This window comes from Nothobranchius furzeri, chromosome 14 (assembly GCF_043380555.1).
Source record: "Nothobranchius furzeri strain GRZ-AD chromosome 14, NfurGRZ-RIMD1, whole genome shotgun sequence".
In the NCBI taxonomy this organism is placed as follows: Eukaryota; Metazoa; Chordata; class Actinopteri; order Cyprinodontiformes; family Nothobranchiidae; genus Nothobranchius; species Nothobranchius furzeri.
This window is the reverse complement of record NC_091754.1, coordinates 18,947,699-18,960,577: the sequence shown is the minus strand read 5'-3', so window position 1 is coordinate 18,960,577 and position 12,879 is coordinate 18,947,699. Positions and strand designations below refer to the sequence as shown.

Sequence of the window (12,879 nt, the reverse complement as noted above, 5' to 3'; positions counted from 1 at the left end):
GCTGGCTTATCAAACACTACTTCAGCCCAGATCTCAAGGCCACTAAATCAATCAATACACTTTATTTTTTGTGTGAATGTACTCTTTCAAACCAAACTGTAAACAGGCAAAAGACAAACTTCTAATGGGACAGAAAAGCCATAAATATGTGATTTATTAACTGTGAAGTGTTCTTTTTCCAGATTTTGTCTGATCCGAGAGTACGACTGGAGCAGGCTCTACGGGAGGCGGGTCTGCAGCAAAGCCAGTACTCAAAGGCAGTTCTGTCTGAAGTGAAGCCCCCCAAACCGCCTCGACGGGACACAGAATCCACACTGAAATTTTAACCAGACTCATTTATTCCTGCATGACTTTGCTCTGGAATTAAATGTAAAATGATAGTTTGCAAAATCTGATGCCGTTTGCTGCAGCAGATGCTGCGTTTTCAAAGTACTTTGTTTAAATAAAAGAAAGCTTCAGATTAGTAGTAATTGTTGTTTTTTGTAGATGATGAGAATAGTTCACTTCATAATGCACATTATCAGTGTAAATATAACAAAAATGTAATCTGTATTTGACATGCAGATTTTCAACTGTAAAATATTTTAACATGAAATATTACAAATATTCATCAAAATATTTTGAGGACTGAAACCTGTTATTTCCATCAGTTTTTTGAGTTTAAAGGGACTTTAGAATTTTTATGCTCGCAATTGCCCCCTCAGGCCAAATGTGTAACGGCAGCTTCATTAGTAGGCTCGTGCACGAGGCGCGCATGCTGTACGTGCACACTCCTTAACGTAAATAACAGCTGAGACAGTCCCTTGTGTGTGTGTGTGTGTGTGTGTGTGTGTGTGTGTGTGTGTGTGTGTGTGTGTGTGTGTGTGTGTGTGTGTGTGTGTGTGTGTGTGTGTGTGTGGCCTGGAGGACAGAGGACAGGAGAACGTGCAGCTAACTAATTAAATAATTTGGTTCTGTACCTTTCTCTTCAGCACAGCTGACAAAGGTTTATGATGGGTCAGGTCTGCATGCTCGGATCTTTCCTTCCCTTGCTTGAAAAATTGTTCCAAAATGAAAGTTGAACCCACATCTTTTTTATCTGTGAATTCAATGCCATTTGGCGAGTCTCAAATAAAAATTTTGGCATCTTATTGTAAAAAAATATACCATTAATGTAAAAAAGAAAATTACGTTCACACTCAGAATCGAATCCAGGACTTCTGCGCGGGAGTCTGATGCCTTGCTAGGTGAGCTAAAGCGTATAATATGTAAGAACTTTACAGTGAAATAATAACAAACAGTCCAATGTCTCAATCATGTTGGAAGGAAGGTTACATTGAAACAGATTTATTTCTCAGCTGGCTGGGGGTTGTCAGTTTTTCTCCTTTCAAAATGACCAAGAGGGAAGTTGTATTTGTTCACAATCTATCAGTCCGCAGGGTTACCGAACCTGCATCGGCAAGCCCTACTGTGGCAAAAAGCTCCAGAGTTGTTTAAAAAAGCGAAACCAGTAAATGGAAGCCTATGAAGCCGTGGCATCCTCTAATATAGTAGGAGGCTAGAGGCTAACGTTGAGCTAACAATGCTAATCATGAATTAGAAGCAGATAAATAGATTAGAAGCTTGCAGCTGTTATCTTCTGGGACTCTGCCAGCTGCTGATTGTGACCCCCTGGGGCAATCCTCTGCACCTCTCGAGAGGGGGCTGGGGCTTCTCTGGTGACAGTCTCCCTGCACTCTGGGGTAGCTTCTGGATCTCTGGGGCTTGGAGCTCCCTTAATCTTCTGCACAACTTTGGGGGCAGATGTGTGGCTCCTCACACTCACTCATTGGACGCTCCTATAGAGAAATCTCACATATACAAGCTCGTGTACACATTCAGGTGCTCATAATGGACTTGGGCATTTTCAACACATGTCTTAAGGCTGTGGTTGGCACTAAATGCACTGTGATTCAGCAAAACAATGTTGATTTTATATTTCCTCATTAGGTTGACGCAGTGATGGCTTGCTCTTGTTGTATTGTTGTTTTTGTTTGATTTTCTCTTTCTGCTGGTCTAGAAGCAGATTCTTGTTCATCATTGTTTATATCTGTTTGACAGTTGTGGCGCTTTACTTCCTTTAATGAGTCATTCAGAACTAAAGCAGCAAGCTAACAACAAGATGGCAAAAAGAAACACTTCCTCTAATGCTACCATAAAACACCCAAGAGTACTAACATCAGATATAAAAATGTTTTTATATACGTACTGCGTAGATTTGTCTTCATTTGTCATCTAGAATCTTCTGGCACTAAGCTGTACCTGATAACAGCCACAAAACTCACTGAACAGGAGCAATAAAGTCACTTTTTGTTTAGAAAAATGGACTGCAGTAACACTAAATGACCACAGGATGTCCTTTTTGCTTTATTCTTACATATATTGGCATCTTTAACATTTCAGTTTTCAGTCATTGAAACATTAAATCAGTTTCAGAAACATCAAAATTTAACCAGTCTATGTGGAAATAAGCGTAAACAAAAAAAATTGATTAAACTTCATAATAATTCACATAAATAACAAAGTGCTTCATAATAAAAGATAAAATACATATTTTAAATATATATTTAGAAGTAAGAAATGCTAGTCTTTTGGTTTTATCCCCTAAATCCTTAAGAAAAGATTCAACTCTTCAAAATAAGAGTCCAGTTCAGATAACAACATGTTGAGAAGAGCATATTATATACATATCAATCAAATCAATATACAATGTTTATTTTCAAGAGCGTTCAGGCTGTAATTCCCAAACGTTTCTTGATGAAGTGAGACACCAGGACTTGAGGTCTCTGCTGGTACTCCACCAGGACTTCATGAGGGGAGGTGATCTGGTCTCCATCAAAGCGGTTCAGCAGAGTAACGCAGACCACAGCCGCTGGATGGGGAAAAAACAGTATCTCACAACAGGTGACGGTTATTTTGTGAAGTTGGACATTGAACAGAAAAGGCAGTTTTATCAGTTATATTGACCAAGAGAAGACAATTTACCTCTGAGGCCACAGACTCGGCACATGGCGGCAAAGACTGTTGACTCCATTTCAATATTCCTCACTCCGGCCTCGTGGGCCTTCTTCAGATAATCCAGCTTCTCCTCCTGAGAGAAGGAGCAAAGAGCTCCATCGAGCCTGCCTTGACCTGCAGAGACAAGACAGCATGTGTGTTATGGCTGGTGCCATTTATGTTTTTATTTCATTTCTTACTCCTCTGTTTTTATCCCGCTTGTGTGTGTGAGGAGCTGTTTTGCAGCACCTGGCTTCTCCCACACCTGTGCGGCTCCACCCTGAAGTCCCAGCTGGTGGCAATAACAATCAGCAGCTGAATGAGGACTCACTGCATAAAAGCCACCCAGCCCTCATCATCAGGGAGCAACAGGCTGGGCATGTGGTCTCTGGCCTGTTGGCACCTCGGCGTGCCTTTGTTTTAATCTCTTTTAGCCAATTTGTGTCTTTTATGTGCAGGGGTTCCCTGATTTGAACATTAATGTTCTTGTGTGTGCAGGGGGTTCCCTGAGTTGTAGTTAAATTGGCTAAGTAGAGTTTATTTTGTTTTACTATTTAGTTGCCGCCGATTAGTCCAGTTGTGTTTAGTAATTTTCCTTGGTGTGAATAAATTTGTTTAAGTTAACTTTTAAACACCCAAACTTGTGTCCTCCCTGTTACCCCAGGCCCTCTAGACAGCTTGGATCGTAACAAATAGGGGCCCGTCCGGGATTTCTTTTGATCCCTAATTCTTCCTGGACATGTGCTCTTCCTCTGGGTGTTTGATATTTTTGGAGTTTTTCTTATTTTATTGATTTTTTTTTTTCAGAAAAGTTCAGACGCTCCATCCCATGCGCTCATTGGTGTGTGTTGTGGGTGTGGAATGTGGGAGGTGACACATCATCTCTGGATTTGAAGATGGCTCAAATGGACCGAATTTTCTGTAGGGGGAGAAGACCGAGCGTCGCTCTCACGGTGCTGTGGATCTGGAAGCCTAGATGTGTCACCCTTGGTAGCCCCGCCTCCTGTCATCCCTGCTGGTGTGGCTACATCTGCGGTGGATACTGGCTTAGCCACGCTAAAAAGGAAGAGGTCAGAGCTTTTGAAAAACTCTTCCTCACTGTGAACTGTCTCTTTGACACCTAGACTGGTTGCATCTGTGACTGTGAGCAGCCTGTCTGGAAGACTGGAGCATTGGTGAAGATCACTGTCGCTGTTGGATATCATCGTTGTGATGAGACTGAACTTTGGGTGAGCAGTGGATTTGTTTGTGTAAAGGATGTGAGACTTCTGGAACCTGTATTGTCTACATCGAATCCAGAGTTGATTGTCGCCTCCCAGCTCCTGCTTTGCACCTATGCCATTGGCCTGCAGTTAATCATATAGTATTGATTTTGGGGCTGTTTTGTGATTTAGGGTGGGGGATTTGTGTTAAAGTTAATAACTTTATTCTTAAGGGGGGGGGGGGGGAGTGTTATGGCTGGTGCTGTTTGTTTTCTGTCAGAATTGGCCACCTGTCTGCTATAACCTTACCAGGCAGAGAGATAATATGGCATAACTGTTCTGCAGTGAAATTAAATTGTTTCAACATTTTATCATTTCCTTTGATATTTTTTCTCATAGTGAATTAACATTTTGGGGTTTTTCATAGCAAACTGTGATTACAGCATCCATTTTCCTTCAATTAAGACGTTTCTTTCAAAATAAAATGTGGATTATTATGAGTTTGGCACCTTCATAGAAATCGTGGGTACACATGGTGTTTCCAATGACAGTTGGCAGGTTTTGAAGCTCGTGGGAGCACTGCAGGAGCTCGCTGACCACGCCCTCATCCAGCTCCGTGCTCCTGGTAATGACTTTACCCAGAACAACTTGTTCAAACTGGGGGCGGAAGGAGTAGTCCACTGCCTTATCAGTGATCACTACTGTCCCCGGAGCCAGACCTGGAGGCAACACCAGGGACATTTCATATTTACCACCCATTGATCACAACACGAGTGAAGCTTTCTGTCAGTTTTGAATATAAAAACACTAATTTACCAACACCGCCAGAGGTTCCCAGGCGAAACAGAACCACATCATGACACTGAGCGTGATGCAGCAATTTGATGAGCTCATGCAGCATGATGGAGATGGAGGGGACTCCCATGCCGTGCTGTCACAAACAATAAATGGAAATTAATCCTGGAATCTGCTGATTCATAATAAATGTGTGTATTATAATGTTTTAAGTGCTTACACTTATAGAGAGTACTGGTCCCACTTTGTACATGCAGTAGCGATCAGTTCCCTCACAGATATCCCTGATGTCCTCTGGGTTTCCAGGCAAGTTTAGCTCCTTGTGCATGAACTGGGCGAAAGACTTCATTCGGTTTCCGCTTCCTCCAACACAAACAAACTGTGAAAGATACAAAACAGAGCAGGTGACATCTGTGTAATCAAACTAGCTCTGATTTTGTTCTTAAATCCCGCTTTTCACAAACCTTTGTGTCTCCAAACATCTCTGGAAGGTTGTGAGTCTTTGTGCTCAAGTTGAAGTGGTACAAGATGTCCTCCTCCATAGTGTCCAAATAGGGATTCTTCACTTGGACTTGTTGTCTAGAAGTATTTTCTTTTGTATTATTCCACGATCAGAAGTAAAACCATAGTAAAACGCTGGATATACTCACTTGATGTATTCGTTGTGATCGTGCCCCATGCAGCTCAGAATCAGAATCGGGGCCATGACTTCGGTTTTCTTCAAAGGTTGCTGAAGATCGTTCAAGAACTTGTTGCAAAGCTTTCTTTCTAACAGGAGTGACTTTCAGCTGCACAGCTGATATAGTGGTCCCCTCTGACCTCGTCACTGATTGGCTCTATAAAGAGGAGTAGCGGCAATCGCTGTTCTGGTAAAAGCACCCACTAGTCAAACATAAACTCGCTTATAAAACAAAACACGAGTAACGTGCAAAAAAAAAAAAAAAATAATTCCCCACTGACGGCACCGAGGAGAACATAAAAACAGCGGGATGATTCAGAGTGCAGCGTTTTAACGACAGCCCATCTGATCCCAGCGAACTCCTGACATGCTGTGACATAATTTCAGAGAACACGGAGATAACCTTTGACCCTGACATGAAACAACTTGACATATCAAAACAGATGCACAGAGTTACCAAGCTGACTAATAGGGCTACCTAGCTAAAAGTCAAGATTAAGATGAGATTTTAAATGAAAAAAAAAGAGAAATTTTGAATATTTTCAACTTTATTTTAATCACGTGTCAAATATTTTTTAACAGAAACAGCACAAAACTTAAGAGATGTATATAATCAGGTTCCAATAACAAGAAAAATAAATAAAAAACTAATTTTTTTAATTCAACATTTGAAAACCAATTTAAATGCTTGTTGTGGCTCAGCGTGACACAGATTGTAAGAAGAAAAGATGGCGTCTACTCTTCTAGCTTTAGAAGCGCCTCTGGCAGTCCTCCAGCCTGTTGGCATGAAAAATAACTAATCATTCACTAATATTACTACATAATACTGTCAGGATACTTCATAAAATCCTAATGGTTCAGCCCTTAAAGGTTTAATCCACTTTATTATTTGTGTCTCTGTATTTTCAGAAGGGCTATTCATAAAACCATCTCATAAAATCCTTCATTTGCTTTTATTGTGTTACAAATGCATTCTGACTGCATTATAAAGTGTTTTTACGATGATAAACAAGACTAAGTCGGTTGTTGTGCTGCTTACTTGACACCTCACTGTACTGGTTTGTTTTCTTCTGCATAACCGAAGCGGAGCAGCTTGGACATGTCCACCGGTGCTGGTTTCTTGTCAAAAACTCTGAAAAAAGCAGAGAATTTATTAGATTTGAACACTTTTTTCATGAAATGATCAAATTAGCAACATGTTATAATGTTTTCAATCATCTCAGTGTCTGTTAGGGTAGCCAGAGGGACTGCAGATGATGCAGTTTAAACATTTAACGTGATTTATTGTTGACTGACCCAACTTTGTATCCCTGGACAAACTCTGGCTACTTATTACAAAAGTATTCTCTCAAAGTACACATGACTAAGTCTGGAAAGCAAGCTAAAGCATTTCATCGTCTCGTCTCGTCTCGTCTTCCTCCGCTTATCCGGGTCCGGGTCGCGGGGGCAGCATCCCAACTAGGGAGCTCCAGGCCGTCCTCTCCCCGGCCTTGTCCACCAGCTCCTCCGGCAGGACCCCAAGGCGTTCCCGGACCAGATTGGAGATGTAACCTCTCCAACGTGTCCTGGGTCGACCCGGGGGCCTCCTGCCGGCAGGACATGCCCGAAACACCTCCCCGGGGAGGCGTCCAGGAGGCATCCTGACCAGATGCCCAAACCACCTCAACTGGCTCCTTTCGATCCGGAGGAGCAGCGGTTCTACTCCGAGTCCCTCCCGAATGTCCGAGCTCCTCACCCTATCTCTAAGGCTGAGCCCGGCCACCCTACGGAGGAAACTCATTTCGGCCGCTTGTATCCGCGATCTCGTTCTTTCGGTCATTACCCAAAGCTCATGACCATAGGTGAGGATTGGGACGTAGATCGACCGGTAAATCGAGAGCCTGGCTTTCTGGCTCAGCTCCCTCTTCCCCACGACAGATCGGCTCAGCGTACGCATCACTGCAGACGCCGAACCAATCCGCCTGTCGATCTCCCAATCCCTCCTACCCTCACTCGTGAACAAGACCCCGAGATACTTAAACTCCTCCACTTGAGGTAGGACCTCTCCCCCGACCCGGAGGTGGCAAGCCACCCTTTTCCGGTCGAGAACCATGGTCTCAGATTTGGAGGTGCTGATCCTCATCCCAGCCGCTTCACATTCGGCCGCGAACCTACCCAGCAAGAGCTGAAGGTCAGAGCTGGATGAAGCTAGGAGGACCACATCATCCGCAAAAAGCAGAGACGAGATTCTCCTGCCACCAAACTCGACACACTCCACACCACGGCTGCGTCTAGAAATTCTGTCCATAAAAGTGATGAACAGAACCGGTGACAAAGGGCAGCCCTGGCGGAGTCCAACCCTCACTGGGAACAGGTCCGACTTACTACCGGCTATGCGGACCAAACTCACGCTCCTCTGGTAAAGGGACTGAATGGCCCTTAACAGAAAGCCACCCACCCCATACTCCTGGAGCGTCCCCCACAGGGTGCCCCTGGGGACACAGTCATAAGCCTTCTCCAAATCCACAAAGCACATGTGGATTGGTTGGGCAAACTCCCATGCCCCCTCCATCACCCTTGCAAGGGTATAGAGCTGGTCCACAGTTCCACGGCCAGGACGAAAACCACATTGCTCCTCCTCTATCTGAGATTCAACTATCGATCGGACCCTCCTCTCCAGTACCTTGGAGTAGACCTTTCCAGGGAGGCTGAGGAGTGTGATCCCCCTATAGTTGGAACACACCCTCAGGTCACCCTTCTTAAAGATGGGGACCACCACCCCGGTCTGCCACTCCCTAGGAACTGCCCCCGATGACCACGCAATGTTGTAGAGACGTGTCAACCATGAAAGCCCTACAACATCCATAGCCTTGAGTAAAGCATTTCATGCTCTCTTTTATTATCTTCCTACAAAGGCATAAAAAATAATGAAAAGTTAAACAATAAACAGCAATATTGTGAATTTTTCCTCTCTGGGTTGGCGCGGGTTACACGTGGGTCGACTGTTTTGCCTCTGGAGCAGTGACAGTTGTGCTTTTTGGGATTTTTTGACAAGTCAATGACATTTTCCCAACGGCACAGAGAACACACACCTCTGATCAGCTGAGAGCCAAAGCAAACAGCTACACGTCCAGTAATGTCTGGCAGCCATTGCACTTTGTGCTGTTTTATGTGACCTGAGAGTTCACAGCAGCCATAAGCGTTTCTGCTTTGTCATCACAACAGAGTGACATAGGGACTAGAGCATACACACAACCTACTCTTAAGGATAAACGGACAAAAATCTAATTACTGCATAGTTGAAAAGATGCATAAAAAAAGAAAGAAAGAAGACTTTTTGGACACTTTTCACAAGTTTTTCTAAAAATAAAAGAAATACGATGTTAAAAACACTTCATCTTGTGAACTAGTGGTATGAGTGAATGCCCTGGTTCATATCAACGGTCCAGTCACACCAAAGACTTTATAAATGAGACCCAATGTGTCCCGCTTGACACTCAGCTTTAACAGGTTGGAATCAGGGGGTTAAACCACCAAATAGTTCCCAAGCACAGCCACAGCTGCAGCTCATCGCTCCCCATGGAGATGGATCAAATGCAGAGATGTAATTTCACCAGTGTGTGATGATGATAAGGGACTTTAAGTGCTCTACTTTAAAAATCAGCTGGAAACTCATCTGTTCGAGCTGGCTTGTGCGTGACCTTCGGTTGATTCTTCATCAACTTCTCCTCATTCAACTTTCTACCAAGTCTGCCTTTCCCGGGATCTACTGATTTCCACTTTCTTAATCATTTTCTTTTTTCCCGTTCCTCACATTTTATCACAGTGTTTTACTTTCCCCAATTTTATGATATTTTGTAATTGTTTTTAATCCTTTTTAGCTTTATTTCTTACATTTTTGTTCTTGTCAAGCGCCTCATGATTTTTATCTTGAGAGGCGCCAAATAAAAAATTGTTTCTTCTTCTAAGCCGCAGACTTGACATGGAGTGAGTATGATAAACTTAGACTTTTCCTTTGTCAAGTGTGTGACAGTGATGATAATTTAATATTAGCCATTTATTTTCAAAATATTTGATTTTTCAGTCAATGAATCAAATTACAAGCCATGACCTTTAAATTTTCAAATTTACATTTATTTTTAGGACTAATGCAAATCTATTAGGTAATAATAGACATTTAATAGACCTGTAGGCACCCAAATATTCTTTTAAAACTTGCTTTAACCTCTTTTTAAACTGCCATGTGTGTCATTACCAGTTTAATACTTTTTAAAAGCAACATGTTGGTTTTAAAATATTTATTGTGGGAGGAATTTTCTTTCTTTTTTTTTGCCTATAACTCCAATAAACATTGCAGTTGAATTACCTGCTATACAGGAACTCAACAGGTGTGTCAAATGCTGATCACTATAACTGTAACAGAGGACAACATCGCCATCTCGTGGCCACATTCACTTACGTTCTTTTGTATTTGCTGGCCTCAAAGTGAATGGGTGACTGAAACTGCTCCACCTGCTGGTCACAAAGATCATCCACGTCCTCACCCTAGAGAAACAAACAAACAAAAACAAAAAATCGTTATATTAGATTATAGTTATTATATTAGATTTTTAACATTTTAGAGCAATGTTTTAGTACTTAAGTTTAAATCTCTGTGGAAATGTGCCATAACTTGAAGAAATACCACCACATCATCCAATAAAAACTCTTCTACTTTAACCTGGAAAGAAACTAAAGCAGCAGCAGGCTCATCACTAATCTCACTTAGATAATTTCCTTTTTTTTTTTTAACCTCCTTGTCTTTATTGCTGCAGCCATCCCCTCTCTCCCTGGCGGTCACATTTTCAGTCCAAAAGGGAGGCTTCAGTGGTTGTTGGGCTCCAGGGATTTTCTTATCCTTGCTGTAAAAGATAACTGAGGTATGAAATGTGACCAACACTTGATATTAGGCTGAGTGAATGAGTTTAAGGCTTATTCGTCCCACAATAGATGAGGTAACTTATTGTAAACTGTAACACCTTTGTTTGTTGGAATCTCCTGATTCATTGCTGAACCAGTCTGGTGTTTTGTAGGAAGTTAGTTTAGAAGTTATTGTTCCATCATGCCACAAAAGTCCTGTTAGAGACAAAAAGTTTGTAAACAAAACAAATAAGGCATGTCAGTTTAACGCTACTGGGTGGTTTTACCTTTGTGTCCTCCTTGTTTTGCAAGCTTCACATAATCAGAATCACTCTCCTGGACACCGACCCTTCTCCCTCTGGCCTTTTCTTCAGGGAGACTCCGGATTGTCGGGGACAGTCCTGGGATCTGAGAGATATGACCATCTGAACCTGGACATACACCTGGAGTGATTCAGTGTGATGTGGAAAAAGGTCAGATAGCTTTAAGCTAAGAAATCCAGAGAACAACATCCAGGTTCTGTCCCTGCCTGGAAGTCCACCAACAGAAAGTCATTTTAAAAACAGTACTTGCCAGCTTTTCCTGGTTCAAGATCGTCATTTAAAATGGGAAAGGAATTTCTGGTGAAAAAAGAACAAAATGGCCCAAAACAGCAGTTATTTCTAGCATCAACGGTAAAGGTATGTGTTTGGTTTGCTAACAGTAGCTTAATAATGGCAGTTTATCAACAAGTTTAGAATATAGCAGCACAAAAACGTTAAAAACATAGATTAAAGTTAACATTTATGGTAAAAAGTGTCAAACGTACCCTGCATCCATCGTGGAAGCTGAGAAGAACTTATTTCGCTTACTCCCGTTTGAAAGTTGTGACTTCGTCACCATGGAAACAGGTTTACCCAGACAACCCCGGGACACAGCTGCTGCTCGGGGATGTGAAGCTACTGTGAACGAGTCCCGAGAACAAAAACAAACACAACTTACAAAAAAGGTTTGGTCAGGAATGGATACGTAAACAAGTTTAGCATATATGCTTCACAGTTAGCTTTTTAAAGGAATTAATCACAAGTCTATCTGGTTTCGATTAATAAGACTGACGCTATGGAATGAAACGCAACAGGGAATAAAATAATTTTCAATTCTATGACCGTATAAATATAGCTGAATGCCATCAGGCTATATGGGCTTTTTGTCTATATTTAACATAACTAAAATTTCCCACTGAGGCACAATAAAATAAGGTTTTTGTTCTATTTTCTATTCTATTCTATTCTATTCTATTCTAAAATACAAAATCTTACCACAAAACGAGCAGCACAAAACAAATGAAACTCGGTTCTGCACTCAGCAGATGTCTAAAATGTTGCGGTATTTTAATCTCGCAGCTAAATACATATTGTTGCACAGAAACTGTTTAGAGATTTTCCAGACAAAACAAAAGATGCAGTTATGAGCTTTAGTTTAGTGGCTGAATGTTTCCAAATACGTGACAAAATGGGTTCAATTTTTGAAAGTAAAATAGTATATCTATTTTTATTTAAAATCCCTTTCATATCTAATTTTGAAGATGAAAAAGGCACAATAAATCCACTGATTTTTTTCCGCCCTTGCAGATTACTTTTACTCATGCTTTATTGTCACGCTTTAATGTTTTTGATCAGCCATCTGTTTACGGCAGCCTCACCTCCGTCTGTGTGCCCCAAGGCAGCTGTAGCTTCGATGTAGCTCATCACCATTAGTGTGTGAATGAAGGAATGTAGTGAAGTTGTAAAGTGCTTTGGAGTCCTCTGACTCAGAAAGCTACAAGTGCAGGTCACTCACTATTTATGAATCACTCTCAGCTACTATAACTGTTATCCATAACTATAAGAGGGAAGAACTCCAGTCAGGGGTGACTGTGGAAATGGAGTGCAAGGGGGAAGTGCACAAAGAGTGTTGCTGAGCAAGAAGGGAGGTGCAGGGAAGGAGCTCCAGGAGATGCTCTCTGAAGATCTAAGTCTTCAGAATTTCTTACAGATGGAAGGGGACTACCTTGTTCTGGTAGCAATCAGCAAGTCATTCCACCATCTTGGAACAACTCAGTGATAGAGTCTGGATGGTATTGAGTCTGGTGCAGGATGAGAATGTCTAGTTACATGCTTTGTTTTTTAAACTTTAGGGAAATTTTGCTGCTCTGGACAAAATGTATTATTAAAAAATAAATAAATACTGAATAAATTATTCTGATGATGATATATATATATATATATATATATATATATATATATATATATATATATATATATATATAAATTCTTGAAGAAATTCACCTGC

The 12,879-nt window shown here is 41.6% G+C and overlaps 3 protein-coding genes across 4 annotated transcripts in view; 1 reads left to right on the top strand and 2 right to left on the bottom strand.

The window, feature by feature from the left end:
- LOC107390083 (coiled-coil domain-containing protein 148) overlaps positions 1-460 on the top strand; it is a 38,363-nt gene extending 37,903 nt beyond the window's left edge. Inside the window, exon 15 of the mRNA XM_015966613.3 lies at positions 183-460. Coding sequence (XP_015822099.1) covers positions 183-326 — 144 coding nt within the window. The 3' untranslated portion in view covers positions 327-460. The remainder of the gene's footprint in view (positions 1-182) is intronic.
- Positions 461-2,372: 1,912 nt separating this feature from the next.
- upp2 (uridine phosphorylase 2) lies at positions 2,373-5,837 on the bottom strand. The gene is made up of 7 exons (XM_015966614.3): positions 5,663-5,837; positions 5,477-5,591; positions 5,233-5,391; positions 5,034-5,148; positions 4,727-4,936; positions 3,004-3,150; positions 2,373-2,890 (listed from the first exon to the last, which is right to left on the bottom strand). Exons 1-7 carry the CDS (start codon positions 5,716-5,718, stop codon positions 2,748-2,750), a joined length of 945 nt encoding a protein of 314 aa, XP_015822100.1. The 5' UTR covers positions 5,719-5,837; the 3' UTR covers positions 2,373-2,747.
- A 384-nt stretch (positions 5,838-6,221) lies between these two features.
- On the bottom strand, positions 6,222-11,571 carry LOC107390085 (uncharacterized protein C7orf57 homolog). Of its 2 annotated transcripts, none has more exons than XM_015966615.3 (8): positions 11,378-11,571; positions 11,143-11,189; positions 10,857-11,012; positions 10,689-10,785; positions 10,463-10,571; positions 10,130-10,215; positions 6,731-6,823; positions 6,222-6,468 (listed from the first exon to the last, which is right to left on the bottom strand). In XM_015966615.3, the coding sequence occupies exons 1-7, from the start codon at positions 11,449-11,451 to the stop codon at positions 6,739-6,741; spliced, it is 654 nt and encodes a 217-aa protein (XP_015822101.1). In that variant the 5' UTR covers positions 11,452-11,571; the 3' UTR covers positions 6,222-6,468; positions 6,731-6,738. The 2 variants fall into 2 exon arrangements, with proteins under 2 accessions (XP_015822101.1, XP_054602964.1); XM_054746989.2 differs by having other exon boundaries at positions 10,857-11,000; positions 11,378-11,540.
- Between the last annotated feature and the right edge of the window lie 1,308 nt (positions 11,572-12,879).